The following is a 25,988-nucleotide window of genomic DNA, read 5'->3' as shown; positions in this document are numbered from 1 at the left end:
ACCCTGTTTCCCACCTACCGTGTCCTGCTGACTTGTCTCAGAGCTTTTGCCAGCAGAGCTATCAAAATGTCCCTTCCTTCAATCTCATCTCACCTCTCTGGCCTTTTTCTGAAGTCCCAATGTCCCCAAACTTTGTGGCWAAGATTCTCTGTCACATTCTCTGCAGTAAGCAGTTTCTTAGCTTTTTTCAGGGAAAGGAGAGACTTCTTGTTTACACAGTGCTGTTGTCTTCCAGTTAGTATTTCTGCAATTTCACRTGATTCTTGGGTCTCTGGGGGTCCACTGCAAGTTATGCAATGGTTTATTCCCTGAGCTAAAATCTCAGTGTCAGGAGACAGACAAGCATCCTGTGGTGGAGAGGCAGCGCTGTAGTCAGAAAGAGTATCTTTGCTGTAGTACAGGCCCATGCCGGGAAATGCAGAGACTGGCTGTGGCCTTCTGCCAAAGGGAGTGAAAGGCTACCAAGAGCATACAACCATACAAAACCCGACATAAAGAAAACTTGATTTAAGGAGTGTTGTGAGGAGAGGATTTTTGAGGAAAGTCTAGGAATGTTAAGCATCAAACTGAGCAAGAGCTTTCCAGGATAAAAGGTAAGAAGAAGGGCACAAGTCAGATTCTGAAATCAGCAGGGAGGTGTGTCCAGGGCTGAGAGATAAATGAAATGGRTCTGGAAAATGTCATGCGGTACCAAATGAAGTCTTTCACAGGAGCAGCTCCACCAGTACCAGTCTCAAGTGGGAAGCTCAGTTGGTCTAGATGCAACCACAGCCGTTTGTCACAGTGGCTGCTGGATGGTCCCTAAGAGACAAAATCCCGGGGTAGGTTCAGATCAGACTGGTATACATCACTGGTAGCTCCTTACTGGCATTTCCAGAGAGGAGATAGGAAAGGAGACAGAATTCACCTACAAATGGTCTCTCCGGAGTCAAACTGATGTATTTTAGGCAAACAACGCAAAGCAGCTCGCCTGTTTCCAGCATCAGCTCTGGAGCCACTCCGTACAGAAATGGAAAACATCACTCTCCARTGCTAAGCTTTTTTCATTCATTAGAACCAGATTCCTCCCTGCACATAGCTAATTTCTTTATATAGGAGGGAAGCGCGTGTGCGTGTGTGTTTTGTTCTGTTTTTTTCACACACTCCCACCTCCAGTGCCGAATCTCTGTCAGAAACATTTCAGTACCACCCATATTTCGTAGATCTCAAAAGTGCAGASAGAAAATTACCATCTTAAACCAATCTGCGCAGATTCTGAAGCATTAAATATAGATGGCATTATGGAAGGCAGCTGAATTACTCAGACTGTGTACAATGTGGTGCCAGGGTGGCCAAGAATGCTAACAGCCGAACAACACACAATGACTCAAAACGTATGAGAATCCCTAAAGGGAAAGTAATAGCTTTCAGTTTTGTATCACTGGGCGGCCATGAAATACTCCTTCTCTTTCCTCCTCTCCTCCTTGCCCACAGTTTTTTATTTCTCCCCCAAAGGCAGTGTTACATGTATACCTTTAAATATAAATTATGGACATATGTACAAGTGCAGGCACACACACAGCCTATCAAGACAGAGAGGTCTTTCAGAAGGAAAGCATGGTTTCCAGCATGAAACCATCACCTTAGTATTCTAAGAAATCGGGACAGATCAGAAGAGACCACAAAGCCTGAGGCTGTACTTAAGATACTGTAAGGCTGACAGAATAATAAAAAAGGAAAACCAGCATTTGCCACAAGTTTAACAGTTATACAGCTGAATGGTCCTGCCCCTGCTATTTTGGTGACGGCTTTCTCTACAGCTGCTTGAAAAGAAATATGAAAAGGTTACAAAGATCTTAAAAGAAATAGAAGTAAAGAAGATCAGGCAAAAGAGCGTCTCTGAGGTGGGAGCACTGACTTTGATCACAGATAGTTAGTTACAGCAAACCTATCCAGTTTAGTCACAGGAAAGGGTCACAGACTCTTCCTCCAGTTTCTGGAGTAACTACAGGGCATCCAAAAGAGATCTGTGGCAAACACTTCAGAAATGACAATATCAGTCAAGGAGGCATGGTGTTACTCAGCCTAACAGAGTCAACTCAGTTGAATAGACATCTTGRACGCCTAGCAAACTTAAGCAAAGTGAATTCTCCTATCCGTGTAATATTTGATGGGCAACATATTACTCTCCACTGGCTACCTATAGGAAATATTTGTACATCCCTATACAGGAAAAATGGTCTGATTTGATTCACTAGGTGCCTAAAATGATGTGCTTGAAATAGGCAGGCTAGGTCTCACTCACGGTCATAATTTTCATTTCTGAAGAAACTAAGGCTTGAATAATAAACACTAACTTGGGAGACAGTACTTACTTATGCAACAGGGCAATCATTTTTCTATACTACATGGAATCAGAAATCTAAAAAATACAAAATTTTAGGCATGAAAGGATCTCAGAGACTACCTAAAGATTATGACAGCCCACTTAGGCTAGTAATTTCTGRAGTTTTATTCTTTTGCTTCCTCACACCCTGCCAAAGCAAACCTCATTGTGTCAATTCCATATTTATTTTGCAGAAAGGAAAGGAAGTTAGAGTTTGCCAAACGGAAAAGGACAAACATCAGTAAGGTAAAATGTGTTTTAAAAGTCTTAGAAACTATTTAAAATAAATGAGGGAGGCACAGTAAACTTTTCTTGGCTGAATCTTCATTAGGTAGAAGGARAAGAAATAACAAGTCAAAATGAAACCTCAGGTGCATAATCTATTGCAAAGTAAAATTACAGATCYCTCTGCCAATACTTCTGTGGGCTAGCTATAAGGTTTTTTTTTCTAAGACAAGATTTCATATCACAAATGGCCAGCACATGGCAGGCTTGAATAATGAGAAAGTGACTTCCCAGCTGAGCAAATATGCATTAGTAACAAGACGCTGATGAGGCCAGACAAATCACCAAGGAAACAGAAGAACGTTAAAGACAAGTCAGAGAAGCTTTAGAAATGAGCCCYCAAGGATGTTAGCCATGTTGGCACACTAACGGGAACATATGTGCCACCCTAATGTATGACAAGGCATGATTAAAATAAGGAATATGTGGGTTTTTTTTGAAGGAGTAAAATGAAGCATCGTGTAATAAGCAATGTTTCTCACCTCTCCCATCTCTCAGGGTCCGCCTGTACCACATGAACTATAGAGATGGCATTGTTAGGATGGATCTTGGGGTTTGCCACCATAAAACAGCCCAAACCCTGATCGCCCAACTGTGGGCCTCAGCTGGTGAAAATCTGCATGTGGATCAGCAACGCAGCTCCCGCTTGTCAGGCATCCACCTGAGAAGTGAGTTTTCCCAGCCAGAGGAAAAATGCACGCTAAACATGTTAGCTCCATGCTAGCAGGTGAACCACTTCGGAAGGGGAGGGGACACTGGGCACACCTGATGTGTGAGGGTTGTATTGTATCSTGACACTATTGAAGAATGCTGTCCTACCACTTCCTTAAGGAGGTGTTTGCCATCCTCTCCTCCCCCTGCTATYAGATGGACTTCAGAGCTCTGACAGCTTTACTGCACTCAGAACAACAGCAGGCAGGACTGAACCCAAGAAATAGCAAACCAGAAGACAGACAAATGACACACTGAAACTACCCAATGGAAGGTTACAGAGAAGATGGAGTTAGGCTCTACTTAGAGAAAGGCTGAGAGCCAACAAACACAGGCTGCAACAAAGAAAATTTCTATTATATACAAGGAAAACATTTCATAGTGAGGGTAGCCAAACACTGGAACAACAGATTAGAGAGGCTGTGGACTCTACATCCTTGGAGATAAAACTCAGCTGGACAAGGCCCTGAGTAACTTAATACAACTCCAAAGCTGGCCCTGCATTGAGCAGGGGATTGGTACACATGACTGCAAAAGGTCCCTTCTGAGTTACCCTATTCTGTGGTTCTAAAGAATATTTAACAGATACCGGATAATCAGGTCTCATTTCTTTAGTTTCCATGAGGCACAGTAATGCACCAGTGCTAACTGCAAGAGGCAGAATTTGGGGTTGAATAGCAGATCAACAGAAAGAATGACTGGTTTAGAAACCCAGCTACAGCTTTTATTTATCAAGTAAGTTTTAGGCATAACTCTTGCTCCAGTCAAGAAAGACAAATTTGCTTAGGTCAGTTACAGACTGTTATATCAAATGAGGAAAAGATCTAACTCCTCAGGGACCTTAAAGTATCAATCCCTCCCCCCAGAAATGTAATCTTCCCATCTTACTAATATCTATTAGTATCTAAATATCTAATTAGCACTAATATCACGAATCCCCTACTGAGATCTGACTTTCACAGCAGATTACATCAGGTCTTTGATTTTGGTGGTGCCCAGCAGAAGGGAGAAGATTGTTTGGCCAAAACAGTTACACCTCATCATTAAAGTTCCCATCTACCGTTGTTAAATGAGATGATTGCCATATTAGATAGCTCTTGACTTTTACTGGCAACAGGTGAGTGAGCGAGTGGACTTATAATTTGCTCTGATTCTGATCAAAGGAAGAGGGTTGATCCCAGATGAATATCATGTTCCCTTTGCCCTTGCATCTGTCCTACAAGCCAGCTAGTTGGCACCTGGTATGATCCACAGTCAAAAGAAGACATGATCATCCATTCATACCAACCTTTTCTTCTCTAGCCTTCCACCTGTACTCATCCATTGTCAATAGCTCCTCACCAGGCAACAGCATCTGAACTGTATGACCACATCTATTCTTTCATGAACTGCAAAAGAGCATGATGCAAAAGAGCACTCTACTTCCTAGCAAAATAAATTAGTTTTTTTTTTTAATTTTGGTTTTCCTATTCAAGAAGAAAGATTTCATTCATTTTAAAGGAGACTAAAACACCTGACACATTTTAGAAGAACAAAAGACATCTGAGAAAAGTGTCAATTTGCCCTGTGTTATTCTCATTRAAACAGAGTTCCTACTAATGAAAACAGCTTTTGGAAACTATGTAATCAGTAAGACATCTCTAGTATTTAGGAATCTTTTGAAGAATTCATGTACAATTGCTAGACTGTAAAACTTGTGAGAACTGTACTTCATCAGCATGAGACCATACTATCTCAAATGTACTATACGATCATGTCAATGCAGATATTAGTTGATTTGTTTTTTTATTTGAAATGAAATGTGTGCACCAGATTATTTCCCTCCAATGTGCTTATTCATGCTGTCACTCTCTGTTTAGCTCTATCACTGGTAGCAGGCAAAATGCTRCAACCATTCCATCTTCCACCATTTCACCACTTGTAGAGCAGCTATAGAGAACACGGTGCTTAAAGCATCTGCAGGTCCTTATTTACACTTCCCTGTAACACTGCTGAAGTGGTGGTGGCAGAAGTGGGAAATTAAACACTACTTTCAATAAAGAAAGGTTGTTAAACGCAGAGGAGAACCCATTTGGCTTGTCTTAGATCTGGTAAATAATTAGCACTTAATTGCCAGCTGCTCTTTTTTTTTTAATATAATCAGAAAGACTAAGTATTTTCTGAAAGTTTGAATGTGCTCTTCACAGTACAGAGCCCTGAAAAGCACAGAGGAAGAAAGAGAATACTTATGGGAATATTTCTCCCTGTTTTGAAAGCAAACGTATTTTTTACCAGATTCCAAATATCAACTATATGAAGAGAAGAAAATAAGAGAAAGGCCTGGAAGAGTACTTCCAGCACTGGGTGCAGTCCCTTGCACTTACATCTTATCCATCCCCCAGAAAATTATCTATGATGATCAATATTGCCATTACTACCCCAGCACTACTTTTAAAGGAAAATAGAAAGATGTAATTGGAATTCACACAGTGAGAGTAATAGAAATATTTCCAACTTAATTATTCTGGTCTATTTATTCAGCAGGTAAAAAGCAAATATAAGGGGTAATGTTTTTTATCTCTTTTATTTACTCTTCTCTTTAATACCACATTTGGAGAAGAATCAGTTTATAGATGTGCATAAGTACATTGGGTAGGTTGTGTGCTGAATAGATGTTTGGTGAGCTAAAGGTAGGTGGATAAAAAAGATTACAAAGCTCCTCTGCATTCAGAATATATTAATAAATATAACTATAATATACTCCATCTACCTGACAGTGATGTTAATCTCAATACTAAATTGTTGCCCAAGCATGTGTACTTAAAGGTGAATGGTTGTTACATTGGTCATGGCACTCATATGGCACTTTTCACATGTCAGTTTTCAGCCATCTACAAATGTGTCTGTGACTTTTGACATTTCAGAAGGTTTGCACGTGACAGAAAGGAATGGATGTGACAGTTTACAGCTGAACATCTGTGAAGCATCTGAGAACTGCAGGGCTAAATGCCAGGGGAGGTTTGCTGGAATTTAATGGATGGCAGATTGAGTGAAAGAATGAGGTAGAAGAAAGGTGTCTTAATTAGCCATTCTACTAGCTGTYGAAATCATCCTGGACAGAAATGTGCTTTTCCTCCGCGCTCCCACTGAAGGAAAGTAGACTGTGACAATAGTCAGTTCTTCCATTACTTGTAAGAAAAAGATCTTTTCAGAGAGGATAAGACTGGAAAGACCTGAACAATGCCATCTTTCATAAAAAAAAATCTGCTAGGTCTGCAAGGAGATTTGAAACAATTCAATGCCTGGCACTAGCTCTTTTCCAGTGGACAGGAATGGTAGAAATCCAGTTCATTTCAGTGGCAGCACAACAAGGTCAACACCAACTACTTTTGACTTTCCTACTCTACATTAGACATATATATTGTCTTATTCAGAATATGACAGAGACACAGCCTTGTGTCAATTCATTTACAGAATAGGAGCCTAATCYGGCTCCCGGCGACTGTTTGTACTGTGGAGTTGATAGGCAACCCATAGTCCTTACCACCAAATACATACACTGGCCATCTGTCTTCAGAGGGAGCAGTGAATATGAGGAAAGAGCTGTAATATACTCCAGCAGGTCTGCTCATCCTCCAGACCATAATCATGAGTCACGCCACAGAACAAGCCAACCCTCTCTGGATGAACATGCACAYTGAAAGCCTGAAACAATTGCTAAAGTCACCTGGCATTTACCAGAGACCTTTCAAATGAGGCGTATAATTCTCAGATGCATGTGCTATTTATTACACTTGCTAAATGATAAGTAAACTGTAAAAGCTAGATCTCAGCAGGTAGGAAATGTCAGGAGTAATGTGGCCTACGTAGTAAGACCTCGTGTTGCATACTGAACAATTAGGATAGGAAAATATTGAATAGGTGATGATTTATTGTACACTCTGCCGGGAGCACTGAGTGAGGAAGAGTTCCTAAGACATATGAAGCAAAATATGCAAGCAGTAGTTCCGGCAGTTCCTGGCTTCTGAGTGCTCAGGTTTGCATCATTGCTTGAGTGAAATTGGAACAGTTCAGGGGAAAAAGGAAGACAAGACAAGAGAAAACTTTCATCATGCTGCATGGGAGTGACACCTATGTGGGTCATTAACAGGATCAGAATCTGTTCAGCCTCCCACTGAGACATCCAGAGCTAACGGGGTCACTGGCAGCAGTACCAATGTATCAGCCTTTATGTCAACTCTGTGCCTACCACCCAGGACTGTTTCTGCTTTTTTTGCTTTTCACTCCAAGCACTAGTTTCAAGTCAGGTGCTCACACATGTCCTCTCCCACTGGAGAGACCCCATGGCTAGGCTCTARCATGCCACTGCCATGAAGGGAAGCTTGTGCTGTAGCTGCATGTTAGGAGCCTGCTCTGAGTCCAGCTAATGAATCAGGACCCCTGGGGACTGCACACTGAATTCCCACTTCAACACCCCAAATAAACCTTGCACATACAATAGCAGAACTACAGGCACCTGTATGTGTTTCTGGAGAAAACAGGCAGGAGCATGGGTTATACAGGGATTTCTGGATCACTCACCAAGACCAGAGCTTAATTCCAGCTCATATTGAATCATGCTCAGGGAGCTGTGCGGGGAAAGAACATGATTATGGCATATTTACATCATGCTATGAAGCACTGTGTAGAGTTMCCAAACTATTGGCAAACACGCTTGTTCAGGAGCTTGTTGCACAGCTGTGCAAGCACAGCATCACACCTTGGTGGATTAAACCTGATGAAAAAGTGGAGCTAATTAGTTCCATTAAAGATCCATGCTGAAGGCACCAGAATATTTCCAAGACCTGAGCTATGCTCTGTAGATTTAGGACTAACTTGAGCCTTAAAACATTGCACTGGTGATTGTGCTATGGAGGTGGTTCATGAATGACCCAGGATACTCAGTAAAAATGTAAAACTTGTATAGACTAGTGCTAATGAGTGCCATCTTCCATGTGGCTGAGATTTTTCAAAGGCTTGTAAGCTTGATGATTTAAGGCACATTTTTGAAAGGACGTGGAACCACATCATTGACTCAGTACTGACTGACTGTCAAATTCTGAGTCCTTGTTTCCAAGCATAAAGGTGGCAAGGGCATGTCCTCAAGAATTTTCATTACTGTACAAGAAAGAAGGAAAATCCAATTTTCCTGTTTTGTTCTTGAACTATCTGAAATGCTTTGTTGAGATTTTTTTGGAAGAATTCTACTTGCTACTCCATGTGGAATACATTAATGCAAATGGTTAAAATCTGGAGAAGTTATATATCCACTGAAAAGTGAGTCATATAATGGCGAGCATTAAGCAACAATACTAGGTGATATTTTCTACAGTCACTTATCTGGTAAAACACTTCAGAAAGGGAGACTAGATTTCAAGAAATCATACAGCTGTGTTATGAAGTATTGTAAAAATAGTTACAACTAAAACATCCTTCCTTGTGATCACAGACTTTCTTACAGAATACCAAACACTGCTGAAAAACAGAGCCGCTGTTTAAAAAGTGATCTGCTTGGTATGTGTGTTCTCATATAGAAATAAATTGAGAGCAATACCACCTATGCAGCAGTGACAAGTTAATTCAATTTCCATCTCAAATTCAGGTAAAGTGTATCTCATTTGTTACCATGGATACACGACATTACTTCCATTTGTTTGAGATCTCACAGTGGGTATGAAATTAAACTGTGACACCATTTTATGGAGGAAGTTGACTCAAAACCCCATAAGTTCAATGTCATTAGTCCAAAGGATTTTCGTTTTTAGATACAATAAATAGGATGTTGCTACTACTGCCCATAAAGTATACTTCATAAGCAAATATTTATGTGATTCTGCTGATGCTACTTTGGAGCAGTTGAAGTGATGGAAGAAAAAATAAACAATTGTTTCATCAGTCCTCCAGGTGTGGGAAAGAATCCTGAAAAATGTCCAGATGGTAGAAGTACATTAAAGATGCATTGATGTTGTGTTATTTGCTACTGTTTGGCACCAAAAATGTTTCCAAAAATTCTTTTGATTCAGAAAATGGATCATTTTTTATCATTTTTATCAGACTGCAGCCCAAATCAATTGTTCTCTAGTTTTCAATGTTAGAAGAAGGGGAAGTTTATGAAAGAACAAGGGAAAATGGAGAGGAAGAAAGGAGAACACAGTTTTTAATGCTGCAAACATTCAGGCTTCAGGAATTCAGTGGTGTTCAGTTTACCTTCTCTGAAATTAGTTTTAATATATACAAAAGGATAAAAGGGAATACAGTTCTTGTTAAATTATTACCACTCAAGTTCTGGGTAYTTGTTTAATATTTCATAGGGAGACTGATTTCCATAGATGCTGAGCACCTGCTCTACTGGTGGATTTCAGCTGAGGTTGTCAGCTCTTAGCATTTACAAAAGCAAGCCAAGATAAAATAGTCCACCTAAATCAAAGGTTTATTTCTAAATATTCATGGATGAACTGCATGAAAAGCAGAAAGGTCATGGGATGTCATGATTATGGCTAATAATTGAAATCCAAAGCCGTGACAGTAATCATGCAGCTGCTTAATTCACTGATAATGTCCCACCAAATATTCTGAACTCCACCTCCAGTGCTTCTGTGTTGCTGCCCTCCTCAGCATATTGTCAGACTGGATTATCTACARTGTCTTCTACAGCTCCTTGGGCCATCTCTAATTATATCCCATTGGGATATAGGTTTGACCCTAGGATGGCAAACTAGAAAAATTCAGAACCCACAGCAAAATCACCATGCACATAAAAAAATCTCAGGAGAATAGGGTCTGCAGTGTCRATGGTTCAGCTGAATGGAGAGATAAGTAAATAATTTATTCTGTGTTATTGGCTTACAATATTAACATTTGCTTGAAGTTACAACAGTAATGTATTTATATTCTTGATTATTCTTCATCCAGACCTTATGTAGAAAACTAATAATGCAAAATGAGCACAAGTGCTCTAGTATTTTGGATTAGTGGTATTTTTTTTCCATTTGTTACTATTTTTAAGGGAGAATTAGCACTAGGCTGAAATTTAGCACAATATTTATATATGTGGGTTAATTTAATGAAGCAAGTGATATTTGAATATTYATTTATATAGGGATAAGACTATCAATAGAACTCAAGTATATCTCTCAAAGTACACTAAAACCTTAAGAATTTCTGATTAACTTTATTCTTGAGTTCAGAAACAATTTTACCCCATGAATGGTCAGTGGCTTATTTTCTCTTTCAAGTATTTTGTCCACTATACCACAAACTATACTAATTTATTAAAATTCTGTGAKCTTAGATTGGGCTTAGATGTTCATAAAGACCTGTGTGGAACTGAATAGGCATGTCTTCAGCTCTGTTACTAGGTGTTAAGCAGGATTTTCAGATTTGTTGGATTTGACTGCTACTGTGATGGGAATACAATCACTAATCCAGTCAAGCAGTTTATACAGAAATTACTGTTTCCTGGCCATGAAGTTTTGAGTCGTAAAAAGAATTTAGCATAATCTAGGAATGGGTATGACTTGTCCCCTGTCTCCTTCTGGAATCTAACCAACCAGGAGGGACACAAAAGCATAAAGTTCCTTTATGGCACACCCGAAGGAAACAAAGTTAATCTTTGCAAGGACATCCTTGAGAAGCTCAGCTCTAGATCAGAGTTCAACCCAGCAGTGTGAWAAACCACTCTCCTTGTGATCTGTTATGTAGGAGCTGAATATAGGTGCYGGGACAAGAAAAAAGTCATACAAGTACATATTGAATGAAAGGTGCTTACGTGTTAATGGGTATCCTAGACAAAGCTGGGGGAGCAGTCTGGACATGCTTGCCAAGACTTGCCTTGCACAACATCAGGAGCACACTGACAGACAAGGAACATGCATATGACAAACCGAGCAGCCACTGTAGGTTGCAGCTTCTGGCTGACTGGAGTCAAAGAAAAAGTGTTATTGCTGCACTGCACCATTTAAACCATTGTCTGAATGGAAAGGTGACATCCATGGATCAGGATCAATAATAAAAGCTTGGAAGACAACACTGATGTTGCTGTTTACTTGCAAGTAAGCAGGGAGGACAGACCGGACAAGCTGAAGATGTCTGAATCATCCTCAAGCAAGAGTCAGCAGAATAAAAGACAATGCAGAGATGCATCTAAAGATGCAGATGAATGCTATGCTACCCTGGAAGAACTTTCTTGAACTTTCGAGCAGATTTAGTGCCAACTGGGCTCAGTAAGTGAGCAGTGAAATAGGGGAAATGGTTCATTCCCAAGTATAACATACATAAGCAGTTTCCTTGAAGGACTCATGGGTTTACAGTTTATAGATTTCTAAAATGACTCAATTTCTCATCCCTTTTCCCCCGTCTGAAATCAGTAAGATTTTGACTTTGAAAAGAAATCAGGACCGCACCCATCGTGACTCATAACAATCCTGYGCACAGCACAATTTCATGGTAACACTCTCCTAAAAAAGACCCTTGCTATTCTTCCATAGCAATACCTGCTGCATGCCTTGCACTGTCTGCTGTAGGAACTGCAGCTGCTGGTCCTTTGTAAGGCTTTCTTCTGTCCGAAAGAGCTGTCCTTTCTCCTGTTTCAGAAGTTCCACTTCGTTCCTGTAGGCATCCAGCTGCCATCGAAGACTATCATTCTCCTCCTTAAGTGCATAAGCTTGGGCAGCTAGAGCTAAGAGAAAATGAAAATGCAAAGAAATCAGTAAAATGGATTGTTTTCTTACAAATAACGCAGAGCACACTGTCAGGGGAAACGACTAAACTGAAAGCCAGTGAGACGTTTCGGAGCAGAGGCAAGATCTAGCAGAGCTGAAAACAATTAGGTTCTGGTGAAGGCTGTCACTGGGAAGTTATTTCCTGAGGTGGAAGGAACCATAAAGTGATGCTGGATAATTCAAACACTACTTGCAATCTGCCTGCTAAATTCAGACTTAGATTTTTAGAAGAAACTGATATACACTCCAAGAAAAAGCACTCAATGACGTTAGAACTTTTCCAAGGGATATTAGAGGATCTGATACATTCATTTAATATATATATACAACTGTAGTAGCCAGATGTTCCAATCAGATCTGCATGAAGGAATTTTGACTATGTAAAGTTTTCTGGATTTAATCCCATGCGAGGGAAAACACAGAAATTCCTCTCTAATCTCCCCATGAACTATTTTGTAGCAATGGTTATGAGGAATCATTCAGACAGAAAAATGATGTAATAGAGTAAAATTATATAAAATGCAAATGTTCAAAAAAAGTGTTGACACTACAAGAACATTACTACATTAAAGACATTGAAAGACACTTAAGTCATTTCCTTAGGAAGCTCCATTTGGTCCCTTTTCAATTTAGAATGGCATTTTTATTATCATAACTGATAGCAGGTGTTTGTGAAGAAATCGATTAGTATGCAGGGATGGAAATTACATTTGCCAAATGACTTGCACAGTCTGCAATATAAGCTGAAATTTGTGTAGCAAAAGGCAGAAGGCTATAAAGCATGTACTGGGAACATTATTTAAATAAATTATCTGAACATAAATACATATAGGGAAGTGTGGCATTCATTATTTTAGGGACGTGGATGTCAGCCTACARAAGAACTCACTCTTGGTGGCATTTATATTTGGCAGTATCAGTGGTCATTTGGCATAGCAAACTACGATACTACACTATTTTCCTTCTTGGAACCTGATAACACAACACCATTACGGAGCAGCTGTAATTAAAAAACAACAGTCTACCATAGCCAATTCTATCAGCATTTGGTAACTGAACCACATAACTGATTTACATTCCTGATTAAATGATTTCAGGCTTGATATTGCAGAATTCTTTCTTGCCTACCTACAATAGCAATATGGTTAAACTCCAAATTATACAAAATTGTATATTAAATCCATTTAATGTTAGGCCCCTCTTGACTAGACCTTCCACAGAAGAGTCCCCTGTTTCCCATGATAACATGATTCAACATTTTTATGAAATTATATCATCATTTAGATAGACTGTCACAACATTTCATTACAGATAAAAATACTTTAACTCTGGAGGACAAATATGTCTTTTTCTGGGATAAATTTTACTATTTTGAAAATTAAAAAAATGTATTATCTGAAATAAGGTACAGTTAGCTATTACACAGATGCACACTTTGGTTGGTCATTGCTTCTAATTTGGATATTCTACAGCATCTCCCCGGAAAATTTAGCAACAGTTACTGTATTGTTACATCAAATTAAATTGGTCTGAAAAGCATGTAATCATCCTTCCATGACAAAATTTGCCCTCAAGAAATTGCAATGATGCATTCAATGGACAAATAAGAGGATGAAATCTTTTTTTTTTTCCTTTTTTTTTTGTAAAAGCCAACAAACTATGCTAAAAAAGAGGCCAMGCAAATAAAAACCTCAGTTTAACAAGAACACAAGTCAAAAATTTGCTCTTTGAATTCAAAGATAGATTTGAACCAAAATTCTAAATACTATACTGTGGGTCCTCTTTGGATTGTCTACAGGCAAAAAACCCCCCAAAAAACAAAAAAAACCCCCCAAAAAAGTACAAAATGACACATTCACTCATAAAAAAATAGTTATGCAATACACAATTCCAGCCAGAAACTGTGTATCCTTCTGTTCTCTGAGGGCTTCATGGGAGACAAAATGGAAGTATTCATGTTTTAACAGTGCCTTGGGAGCAATAATTCATCTGTTGTGCATCACTTACCTAAATCTGAAAAAACTTCTGAATGCTGCTGTATAAATGAAGAGAGTAAGGCCTATGTACTTGCTAATCACCATCTCAGCTGAAAGGGGGGTTAGGACCCAGATTCAGCTCAGGTTCTGGAAAAGCTGCCATGGAATATTTTCTTGGTCACTTCATGGTCCAGTTGGAGAATTCCTTCTCCTCTTTTCCTCCTAGGTAATTCAATCTATTGAGTGGGACTAAGGACAGTGTGGGGAGCCTACTACAGGGGCAAATTAGGGGAAATAGAAAGGGCTAGCTACTTCAGGGAGTAAAAGCAACCTATAGGTGACAAAACTTTGGGGGTTTTAAAAATAACTCATCCAAAAGAAGCAAATCACATTCCATATGAACAGTGAAGAAAATAATRCATTTCTCTTTTAGATACATGACATGGCTCTTTACTTCTGAGAGTTTTGTTGTGCCTCTGAATGTCATTGCTTTACTTTTAATATATCGTAACCTATATGACAATAATTACATTCCAGTATTACSAAGAAGTCCCCCACAAAGATAGGTGCCCAATTTTTCCAGATTGCCAACCCTAAAAGACAAAGGCAGTACTTGAAAGAAGTCACCATCTACTTTAGGACAAAATGGAAATATCCCAAACAACAGGAAATATGGGAGTAAGAAGACAGCAGGGATAAGTGTGTGACACCCAGAGGTGTCCAAATTCGTATCAGTACTGTTATACACTCTGGTRATCTATCTAGCCATGTATGGTGAGAAACAAAACATAGGGATGATGAAAGAAATATATCCTCAAATAAGGAGAATGCAACACGTATAGCAGCAGTGTAATAAAATACTAAACTGTCACAAACTTTCGTATGAAATAATTACAGATAAGAGTCCAAAAACTATATGGAGTTCATTTATATAGTTCTTTTGCTATAATTTTAAGCTACAAATAGGGTGTTCCTAATATGTGAGGTGACAGTGGTTAGCAAAGAAGTCATGAAATGGAGAATAAGCCAAATAAATACATCTGGCAGCCTCTGGGCTCCATTTCTTTTGGCACTGGCTAACTAATTGTTTTAAACAAAATCAAAATATTCTTTGTATTATTCTAAAATAACCACAATTTTAAAATATTTATACTTTAGTGAATTAAAATAAAAATTATCAGAGCAATGTCTCCTTTGAGTCCAGACAAAACAGTTTATTTAAATTTTAGGCATACAGAAATATTTTTTGTTGAATACTAAATTCAAATTGAAAGAGATTTTGGGGGGAAAGGAAATCTGCATTTTAAAAAGTAAATATAATTTTCAAATTTTACAGTAATTTTATTCTTCATTGATAAAGCTGATGAATGTATTTTTTGCAAAAGAAAATGTTTCAGCCCTGTGATTTTATTCAGCTCATCTCAATTCAGTTTCTTATGCCATTTTAAAATCAGTAGTTCAGATACTCATCTACAGAATGCCTCTGTGAAACAAGCTAAAAAGCTTCTTAGGGTAAAGACAATGAAAGTTGAAAGCATTTACAGAAGAACTCTATTCAAGGAAACTAAATCAAAAGAAACCTCTGACAAGAATCCCAAATATCTGCCTGTGCTGCAAATGGAAGAGAATATTTGTACCTAAACAAACACAACTGGCAACCTGCTCAATACGCGCTTTATGGCATTTCCACCAAGGGATGCAAAGTGATACCTTTGCCAGTCTGTCCTAAGAGAAGCAGGTGGAGGAGGAGAAGACTAGACATAYATGAACAGGGCAAACTGGCTCGCTGGTTTTGAGGGCATCTAAAAGATGTTTGTGCTGAGGCAGAAGCACTAGACAGGATCTGGGGAGAAACCCAGGGGCAAACACCAACTATGTCTGGTGGATCCAGGTCAGCAGTCAGTCTTAGCAGGCAACACAGCTTAACTGTAACATTTATGACTCATGTCATGTGATAGTGGCCTGGAAATAAAGTGAATATCCCAAATTTCTGAATTTAGCTATTTATCGGAGAATTTAGAAGGAATTCAGAAATTTCARCCAGTTCTGTTAATGCACACCTTGGCTGTACATTTCTTAATTAGATGATGTCCTAATAACATCACRGTTGACATTAATGACAAACTAACAGTTTGCAAACTGGCAACATTTCTAGTTAAAATGCATAGGCAGTAGCTTATTAGTCTGCAGCAACCTGGAAATACTATCTGAAAAACAGGTGAGCAAGCAATAGCAACCACAATAGAAATCCCTCCTGTAAATTAAAGAGCTCAGACTTCCCTTATGTCCTACTAGCAGAAATTTTTCTAAAGGTGTTGAGGGTTTTTTTTTTTTTTTTGGTAGTGCTGGCACTCAAGTAAATCWTGTAACTGACAACTTCTGTTATTATTTCTCTATCTTCAAACTTMTGGTCTAAGCTCTTCAGCTGAATTTCTCAAGGCTTTGGAACTTTGCSTTGCGTGTATTGAAACAGTGAAGTGGATAAAAACAGATGATRAACGTATTCCTAAACCTTACTGCCACTGGAGTTCTATTAATGCCATTATCCTAATTTCCTGACTTGAAAATAAAGTTTAAAATGGTATAATGTACCTTTGATAACAAAAACAAGAAAAGCAACAAAAACTGTCAAAATGATGGCTGCTATTATGGTAATTTTTTGCCTGCATCACTTCCATTGCAGAGTATTTACAATGTCAAGAAAGACTTGCAAGATATAGCAAAAAATTCTCCAAAGAACTTTCAGCCTGAGGAACTGAACAGATGTGAGGGGACACAAATAAGGACACAGAGCTCACCAACATACAGACAAACAGTTGTCTTTAACCTCTATCTTATTTGCTGTTTTTTCAAGTRGAAGAACTGTCAAGCAATGCAACTGTGGGAAAATCTAGGGACTGCTAGGGGTAAGGGACTTCTAGTGGTGACACAAGAGAGGAGGTGGTGGAGGAAGAGTGAAAAAGTAAGTAATGGGACCACCTTCATACTGAATTCAAAGTGGTTAAAGGGAGCACTGGTGTGAGAAAGGAATAGGGTGTGTGTGCTGGCATGTGCCAGAGGGACGGAGAAGACTAGGGTTGTCCTGAAGGAGGAAACTTTCAGAATTTCGTAAAGTAAAAGGAATCACCGGAACCTCATTCATTATTTTTACCCGTACGGCTTTACTTAGGAAAGGATGGGTCCGCTGAACATCTGCAAGGCAGTGACAACTATGCTTGCAGACAGAAAGCTTGACRGCTTCTGAGGTGCAAAGACACAGCTGAGCAGCTGGAGAAGCTTTAATTGACACATCCACCACAAACTATCAGAGCTGAGCCTCYCTACTCTCCACTAGCTACCAGCTCATTCCTGAATGAAGTTTGAGGACCTTATAACTACCCAGACATAGATATACTTGTCTCAGAACTGACTTTCTTAAATTATACTATAAATACTGAGCTCTGAGAACAAGTTTTAGTTATACAAGCTCTGTGCATAGTTCAGAGCAAATTTTGGCAGTATCTCCAAAAAGCATTCTCGAAGAGTAACACTAAGCTACACCTTGGTCACTTGGAGGCATCTTCTCAGCCAAGTTTTATACCAATGTCAGGCTCTTGAGTCCTCTGATACTTAAAGTGGCTGTGATCCGTTTCCTTGCATTCTTGGATGAGGCTTTCTTTTGTTTTATGGACAATTACTAATTGTCTGATCACCATCATAAATAGGGCTCAGGTGTCAGTGATGGGAGCTTGTTATTAGCAGATGAAAGCAACATTATTCCTACACTGCATTTTTGAATAACTGCCTCTTCCATTGTTCTCCCTTGTTTCCACAAAAATAGATTATGCCACTTTGCTTTTTTAAAAATTCCTTTGGTTAAAGCTTGAAAACAGCTAACTAACTAGCCTGAATACACTCTGAAAACAGAATTAGAATGGTATAAAAATAAATAATTTGGGGCAATTACAAGCCAGCCTCGCTATGAATGTTCTTTTTCTTTCTCCCTTCAGACATAATAAAACCAAACAATGAAGCAATTTCCATATTTTTTTCTCATGTTAGGCACACTTCATTTGAGAGTTCTCAGTACCTGCAAATTTAAACTCTCAGGGCACAAATTATCCTATATGTGGAAGGGTTACTATCATTAATGTTAGTGGAAGTAAGGGCCTGCACACTAGGAGGGAGATTTACTCTATTACAAAGCTTCCTTTTCTCAGGTGCAGTTGCTTCAAAGTCCTTTCCTCACCACGCTGCCTACATTCAATACAGAGAAGCTCATTATACAAGTTACATTCACGATGATACCAGATGTTCAAATTGAATGCTCATAAGAATTATTTTCAGGCTTTCTATTCACGTAAAACTTGCTGGTGAACAATTAGTACATGGAAGGATGCTGCCAAAAAAAAAAAAAAAAGGTTCCACCATCATTTAACTGCAGTTTTATCTATCCCACCCAATATGGATATATGTTACACACATTTGAGAAACCAAAGAACTTGTCTGAGAGGAGGTTGTCTTAAGGGTTCTTCCTGATTAACAGACTTCGGCAATTCCATTGTCCTTTTCTAGGTTTACTGCACATGTGGCTCACTGGTAATTTATGAAGCCTCATTATTTCTTGTGTAATGAAGCATATCTCTTTGCAAATAACAAAAGAAGATGTGGGGAAAAGGGGGGCAGTTTATGGCCCAACTGGGCCTAATAAAAAAACTCTGGCAAAAAGTTGCTAGCAAATGCTGGTTCTGCAGTGGACTAAAAATGTCCCTAGAGAGCAGTGCTGCCAGCTCTAGTGATGTTATGATGAATCTCACAATATCTGATTTTTTTATTTAAATCCCCAGAGAGATCATTATCTGAAAACTTTAGCTTAAAGTTTCCAGATAAGTTGCTTCCAAATTTTCTAGACAGTGGATCAGTACTGACTCACTGTATTTCTCCATGCTCTTACAAACTCTGACTTTTAATTAAAAATTCTAAAGAGGGAAATTAATCTCATTGTTTTAGCCCATTCCCAGAAGCAGATGTAAACTACTTACTACAGTCTTACAAATCGTCAGTGGCTCATGAGCATAGTTTAGCATTGATGTAGCCCTCACGGCTGCAGAAAAAACACTAGATCACTAACTTTTCCAAAGGGCTCTGAAGACAAGAGATTAGTCTCCCACTTTAGATCAATGTTTCTACTAATTTTTTTCATACCTTCCTCTCTTTTTCTTATGTGGAGTGACTACATTTAGATCACCTTTTTCTATTCAAAATGCACCCGCCCATCTTTTGAGTCAATTGTAATTTCTACTTGCCCAGCATTTCCAGATGTCTCTCTCTTCCCTCACTCATACTTCTTTTGCAGTTACATTCTCCTGTCCCCTCTTAYCTCACTTCTGTCTCAGGTAAATTACAGCATAAAGTGTTTTGTACTTTTCCTACAAAGATGTCACATCGCATTACTGAAATGCATATTTAGAACTTGGAAGAGAACACCTTGTTACAACAATATCAAAGCCTGTCGCAGTTTAGGTCTATTTTACTTGACAGCATTTCTTTGGAGAACTCGAATCTACATARCTTGTAAATTTTATTTTGACAGCCACTAATTAATTTGCCCTGTTGAGACCAGTTTCTTCAGGTCGCCTCTTTCAARCAAAGGGCCCATATTTCCTCTCTTTTGTGGGCTGTATTTCTTCTGCTGCCAACCATGAGGTGTGCCAAGGTCAAAGGGCTCAGCATGTGCACAAGGGGAGACAGGATGGGAAATAGTTGCCTCTGAACCAAGGACTGCGGTGGTGGACTGTGARTTGGGGGGCTGTTGCCTTGCCTTTCCTGCTTGGTTCTCTTGAACTAGGGGCATAGGAAACAAGCCATCATAAGCAAATTTTGATCAAAAATAGTAGTAGTTCTCAAATATTGTCAAAATTCAGTAAAAAATAGCCCCTTCTCCCCACTGCTCATTAAAGTATTTGATTTTGGTTTGTTCAAGGAGGTGAATTTTAGAACTGATGAGGTGATCTTTTTCAGATACGTATTCTTTATGTTTACCAATAACTGCTACCTCAGTTAAATGTAATTAGTCTAGGATTGAATCTCTTCTGGTAGCTCTGCCTTCTTTCTAATTGAGAAATAGGACTATTAAGCCAAATTTACAGGGCCTGTGTTTTAAAGATGCCAGTAAAGAAGTCACTTTTTCCTCTAATCAATGTTTTTCAAGAAATGGCTGCATCCTTGTAACACTGAAAACGAACAGAAGATATTTTAGTCTTGAGAAGGAAGGAATATACTCACTCAAGTGAGAAAAGCACTTGTTACTGAGAAGAYGCCAAGTGGCACTGATGACCTCCTCCCACATCACTAAGGAAAAATTCTGCTTGTTTTAACGGTGCCTTGTAACTGAAGATACGGACTTTTGAAGTCCACGTAGCACAAGACAGGCTGATGAATGCTCAGTTTTCCATATATGGTAGACCTAATCTTATGGATATTAGTCATATGGATTATATGTATGTGTATGCGCATATGATACATAGATCACCTAGGATATTCAACAACTATTGTATAYAGCTAAATCTCTGTATAGCTAGGCTACTGACAGTCATTTCTTCGGACTAAAAATAAATGCCATAATTTTGTTCAGATGCAAACAATAGACACTGGCCTGTCTTAGGTGACTGTGGTGTTTTGAATTGTTCTGATTTATAATGGGCAAAACCTGTTCATAAATAAAAGGTGTTTTCTATAAATGTGAGGACAAACCTTTTCACAAAATCCTGCTGCACCTCAAATACCAGGCAAATTTATCCAGCTTTCTCTATGACTATGTGCTGGATTGCAGTGCTGAGCTATTTTTTTCTTTTTAAACTGTGCATGATACTAAAATACTTCTTCACTTACTTTGATTTGGATGCAAATAAATCTCTTAAATAAGGCAATGTGTTTTTAACCCTTTGGAAAACATCAGCAGATAATCACATGCAGCTTGGTATTTCTTGGCTGTCATGTTCAGAGATAGTAATTCTTGAGAMATTTATTCATTTGTAAATAAGAGAGTATTTCCACTAAAGATGTCCAGAAGAGCTGTATCTGAAAGCCAAAGCCACCTTTCTTCCCCTCCATTCTGCCTTTTGCATCCTCAGTATCTGCAAACAGAGGCTCTTATGCTTCTCCACAATTTAATATTTGGTAGGTTTTCTTCTCAGCTACTGAAAAATAAAATGCRTTGCAGAGTCACAGATGGCAGGGTTTTACAGTCATTGGTGATACCTCTAGTCCTTTCAGAAACAGAATTTACTGAAATTTGCAGAAGTGTGTAGCTTTGAAGAGATAACTGCAGAATACTCCTGGTACCAAACTTTCTGGGTAGGCTACTGCTGACGACTTTGCATCTGTGGGTGTTGAGCAGAAGGTGAGCGCAAACACTCTTAGAAGCAGGCAGCAGCTTGTGGGATCAGGATCTAGCAGCACAGGCCTCTCAAAGCCAATCAATAGAACATGATGATGCAGACACCTATCTGATAATAGCACAAAACGAGGAGAGCTATTGCTTTTTATCATGTTCCTTCTGAACTGTTGAAAGTGCTCACTTGTCTCCAGAGCTCAGAGTAATTTGACTGTCTACATGTGATACATGACAAAGAAGCAATGAAGAAAATGATGTTGTGGACTAGYAACCACCTAAAGCTCTTGAGACAGATCTTCTTCAGTTGACACATAAGGTGGGCATTYGGCAACCATAGAAGCAGTTCAACAAACACGGCATTGCTCCTAAACCTGAGTTACAACTTGTTATGCATCCAGGATATAAATAAAAAGATAAGATAATTAGCTATTTGCCCAATGAAAAGTAAAAAAAAAAAAAAAAAAAAAAAAAAAAAAAAAAAAAAAAAAAAAAAAAAAAAAAAAAAAAAAAAAAAAAAAAAGTAGTACTTCCATCTCCAAACTTCAAAAAACAACACAGAATAAACATCTTTTCCTCTTTTGGAGTTTTATGTACTGGTGTTCAAGGAGTCACATGTTTGAATTAGTGGAGAAGTGGAATAAATTKTTTTTTTTAGTATTGTATCTAGTTCTTCAGTCTGTCATTTCACATCTAAAATAGCTTTTCTTATTTTCTTTTCCTTCTGTCATGAATCTTAAACCAAATAAAACTAACAGAAAGTCACTCACCTCCAAGCAGCATTGAATCCACTTGGCTCTTGACTTCATGAATAAGATACATTGATCTCAAAAACTTTACATTATGGATATGTGAGTTTAGGAGAAGCTGATTTTCTTGAGATAGTCTTTAAGGCAAGAGTGAAGATTAGAAAATCATTAAATTCCCCTGAATCTAAGATTCATTCCTCAAAGTAAAAGAATCAGTAGTAGCATTGGGAATCTCCATGGCCATCCAGCTTTGAGCATTCRCTCTTCTGGGTGGGTTTCTAACTCCTGGAAGGTCACAGACTGCTGGACCTACAGGGACTGAGATCCTGCAGGCTTGCAGAGGAAACTTTTAATTGCTTTAAATCTCGTCCGGGCTTGCACATTTCATGACATGGGACTACTCCCCAAACCCGTAGTTCTGAGTTTAGAACCTTGTATTGACATTGGAAAAGATTCTGCTTTCTGAGYGTCACCTTCTCTGGCATCTTAGCAATGGTGGATGGTTCATGGGTTTGAGAGTGGATAAGAGGGTATGCTTAACCTGAAGCAATGTCTACAAACTTCTCTAATGTGCTGGACCGAAAAGGAGTCCTAAAAGCAACAAGGCAGGAACTGCAGCATAATTAAAAACAACAACAAAAAAAACAAAAAAAAACATATCCAAGAGCTTAGTTCAAACAAAAATAAAAATAATCTTTCATAGTAGACCACTAGCAGGGTTTGGACTGAAAGCCTCCACTTTTGAAGGAATCTGTTCCTTATGACCTGTTCAGAATCAACCATTTGCTATTATAWATATGGCTCATTCTCTTGAAGGCTAAATACAAGAGTAAGACAGAGCATAAAAGCTTAGTATTGGAGAGGCACTATAGGGAAGGTCACTTTATAGAAAGCATGAAGTGTAATTTGGAGAAGGATGCTAATACCAGCTATATCAGATTGTGAGGAAGCTGAAAACAGCATATGTTCTAATATTGTCTTTTATTGATTTTGCTGCCAACATCCCACTTCAACAATGTTACAGCCACACTTCAAGATTCTTAATGGAGGGGGATGGAGAAAATCAATACACAGAGCTTGCTTYGGCTCCCATTGAAGTCAATGTGAGTTTTATTATTAACTGCAATGAGTGCAGGACATGGTTCAGACTGTTTGGGGGGGGGGTTGTGTTTGTTTTTTCCTTTTCTTTTTATATAACCTCCTATGGGGCAACATGTACTGTTCTGTGTTTTAGAGAAGTTCCATTTAAATAGGGCAAATTCTCTGCCAAAGTGCAACTCAGAGCATTCAGAAATGATTCCCTGCTTTATCAAACCTGATGAAAAATTATAGCCTGTATCCTGAACTGGGAAACTTATAATAAAAGGTATAGGATTTGAAATAAATTCTGATAACAAAATCATTTCTTTCTTAAAAAATATTTTCATTCACATATGAAGCTAATAAAAACAGTTTAGCTTGTCACTGACTCATAAAATTCTACTTTCAATGTGCATTGTTTGCTGTATTACAAATAGAAGGGATGCACTCAAACTTCTTTCACTACTATTTTAACACTATTTACACAAAATGAAATATGCTAAAATTATCTCCGAAAATTATAACAATCATCTTCATTCCAACAACATGCTGTTAATTTTGTTCTAGCATGAATGCAAAACATATTTTAACATGCTGTCAAAATGAGATACTAAGAACGTCAATAAAATGACACTAAAATAAATGTAAATTTAGATTGCTGTCACAAGTGGCTGTTTGGTTTCGCAAAGATGTTAGGTTGCTATAGCATTTTCCATAGCAACTTTGCATCTTATTACATAAATAATCCCTCAGTGTCCTTAAAGCTTACTAAAAACAGGATTAAATCTACTCTCATATATAATGATTCTGTATAAAACCAAATCAGTATGAAATACCCAGAAAACATGATAAAATGCAATCTAGATAACTGTATTTCCAGCAGTTGAAAGGCATCAAAACACAACAGACTTGTTTTGTAGTTAACGGGACATTCTCCTAAAAGCCATACTAGGTAAATCTCTTTGAGGCATCTGTTTCCTTTAAAAATGAAAGTTTGGTGTTGACCCTTTTAACTGCTGTTTCTACCAGAGGAGCACAGACCCTCCTCCCCGCGCTGAAGTGCTGTTACCGATGCAAAGGAGCTAACTCAGTATCCGGGACAGGACTTGGGCTGTCTTTATCCTCCAGAGAAGAAAGCCTTGGCAGCTACCTTTGGCACTGATTCATCAAGGCATTACTGCTAACTTCAGCCGCACAAGTAGCATTATTAAAGTCAAATGGGCCTAAAACCACAGGCATAAAATTAGGCACCTGCTTACGTGCTTCCTGAATTTGAGCCTTTTTTTGTAAAAGCTGTGGGAAAAATGGAATGCATTTTAAGGCACAAGATTGGAGTCTGCCTGAAGATAACAGCTGTAAACTGGCATGCTGTGAAAGACACTGGAACAGACTTCCCCCTGCGTAGAGGGAGTAATCATCTTGTGCTGCTTTCAAGTGATCGTTTCTGATGGTCCCTGGGAGCAAGGCTGACGGTCTCTGCTGTGGCCAGAGCATTTCCTTTCCAAGTGAAGTCACTCCACGTGCAGAGCTCGGATGGGTTATTCAGTCGTCTTGTCTGGCCAGCTAGAGGACCATGCCGGTATGATGACAGTCCGGTTCTTCCAATCTAACAGACTTTTTTTTTTTTTTTTTTTTTTTTTTAGTTTGGGATTGCTTATAAAATTTGATTGGTGGATTTTGTTAACACAGTTCATTTTACTCTTTGTATGTGTTTATATATTTATTACTGCAGGGCTGATTATGACGCCAGCTGCTGATGGCTTTGAAATGGTATTGATTTGTTTGAGGRGGAAAAGGATGATAGCCCATTAATTTTTAAAAGGAAATACATATTATTATTTTACATTATCTTTATCAGCAAGTTTGAAAAGAAGATGGGCAAATTATGGCTTGTTAAACATCAGTTTTGTTTTCACAAAATCTGATACTGAAAAGTAGTGAAGTGGAGAAGTAACGACAGGGAAAAAAAAGTCAATTTTTGTTTAAAACAAAATCTACCATAAAAACAAAACATTAGACTTACAATAAAGAAAGGGAGAAATATTTGATGAGCAGAATAGAAGGAAGAGGAAGATCTGGAAATTCTGAAATGAGATCTAGCATGACAGAAGAAAAGGAAGAGCAAAGCTCAGCTCCACGCAGTTAGGACTGAACTATTTCTATTCAAAGTTGTAACTGGCCATATGGAGCTTTCCTCCCAGTTTAATCCAGATATAAAACACAGTTTTCATTATGCCTGTGCATCTCTGCATTCACACAAGGCCTTAGAAAATGCAAAAGAAGATTGAATTGTGGTGTAAAGATGAAMAAAGGTCACACAGATCACTTTGGTGTTGGTTTATGTTTTCCTTGAAGACTTGCCAGGTTTGCAGCTTTCGAGAAAGGCTTATGAACAGTATCACAATGTCCAATTTATGCTGTGTGCACAGGGATATGATTTTCAAACACTAACTTTCAAAAAGACTCTTAAGTCAGCCGGGCTGCCCCCTATTCAGACTGTCTCCTATGTCATCTGACTTCGTCACTGCTGCCAACAGGACACACCAGCACTGGAGAGTACTCAAAGATTCAGGCTCCTGTTTAAGAGAGCAAAAGCTGCAATGTTTTGAATTAGGCACCTACAACTGGTTTGTTTGAAAATCCTGCCTAAACTGTCCCGACTTGGAAGGCAGGTCAGATCACGTGTCCAAACTAGGCTTACACTACGTAACT

The 25,988-nt window shown here is 38.6% G+C and overlaps 1 protein-coding gene across 8 annotated transcripts in view; it reads right to left on the bottom strand.

The window, feature by feature from the left end:
* Positions 1–25,988, bottom strand: part of ENOX1 (ecto-NOX disulfide-thiol exchanger 1) — a 362,080-nt gene that overhangs the window by 31,960 nt on the left and 304,132 nt on the right. For all 8 annotated transcript variants that reach the window (XM_085309444.1, XM_085309441.1, XM_085309448.1 and 5 more), the window contains one exon: positions 11,872–12,056. In XM_085309444.1, the coding sequence (XP_085165570.1) occupies positions 11,872–12,056 (185 nt within the window). The remainder of the gene's footprint in view (positions 1–11,871; positions 12,057–25,988) is intronic.

Source organism: Rhea americana, unplaced genomic scaffold, assembly GCF_003343005.1.
Source record: "Rhea americana isolate MKP2758 unplaced genomic scaffold, rheAme1 scaffold_3, whole genome shotgun sequence".
Lineage (NCBI taxonomy): Eukaryota > Metazoa > Chordata > Aves > Rheiformes > Rheidae > Rhea > Rhea americana.
This window is presented reverse-complemented; position numbering and strand designations above follow the sequence as displayed.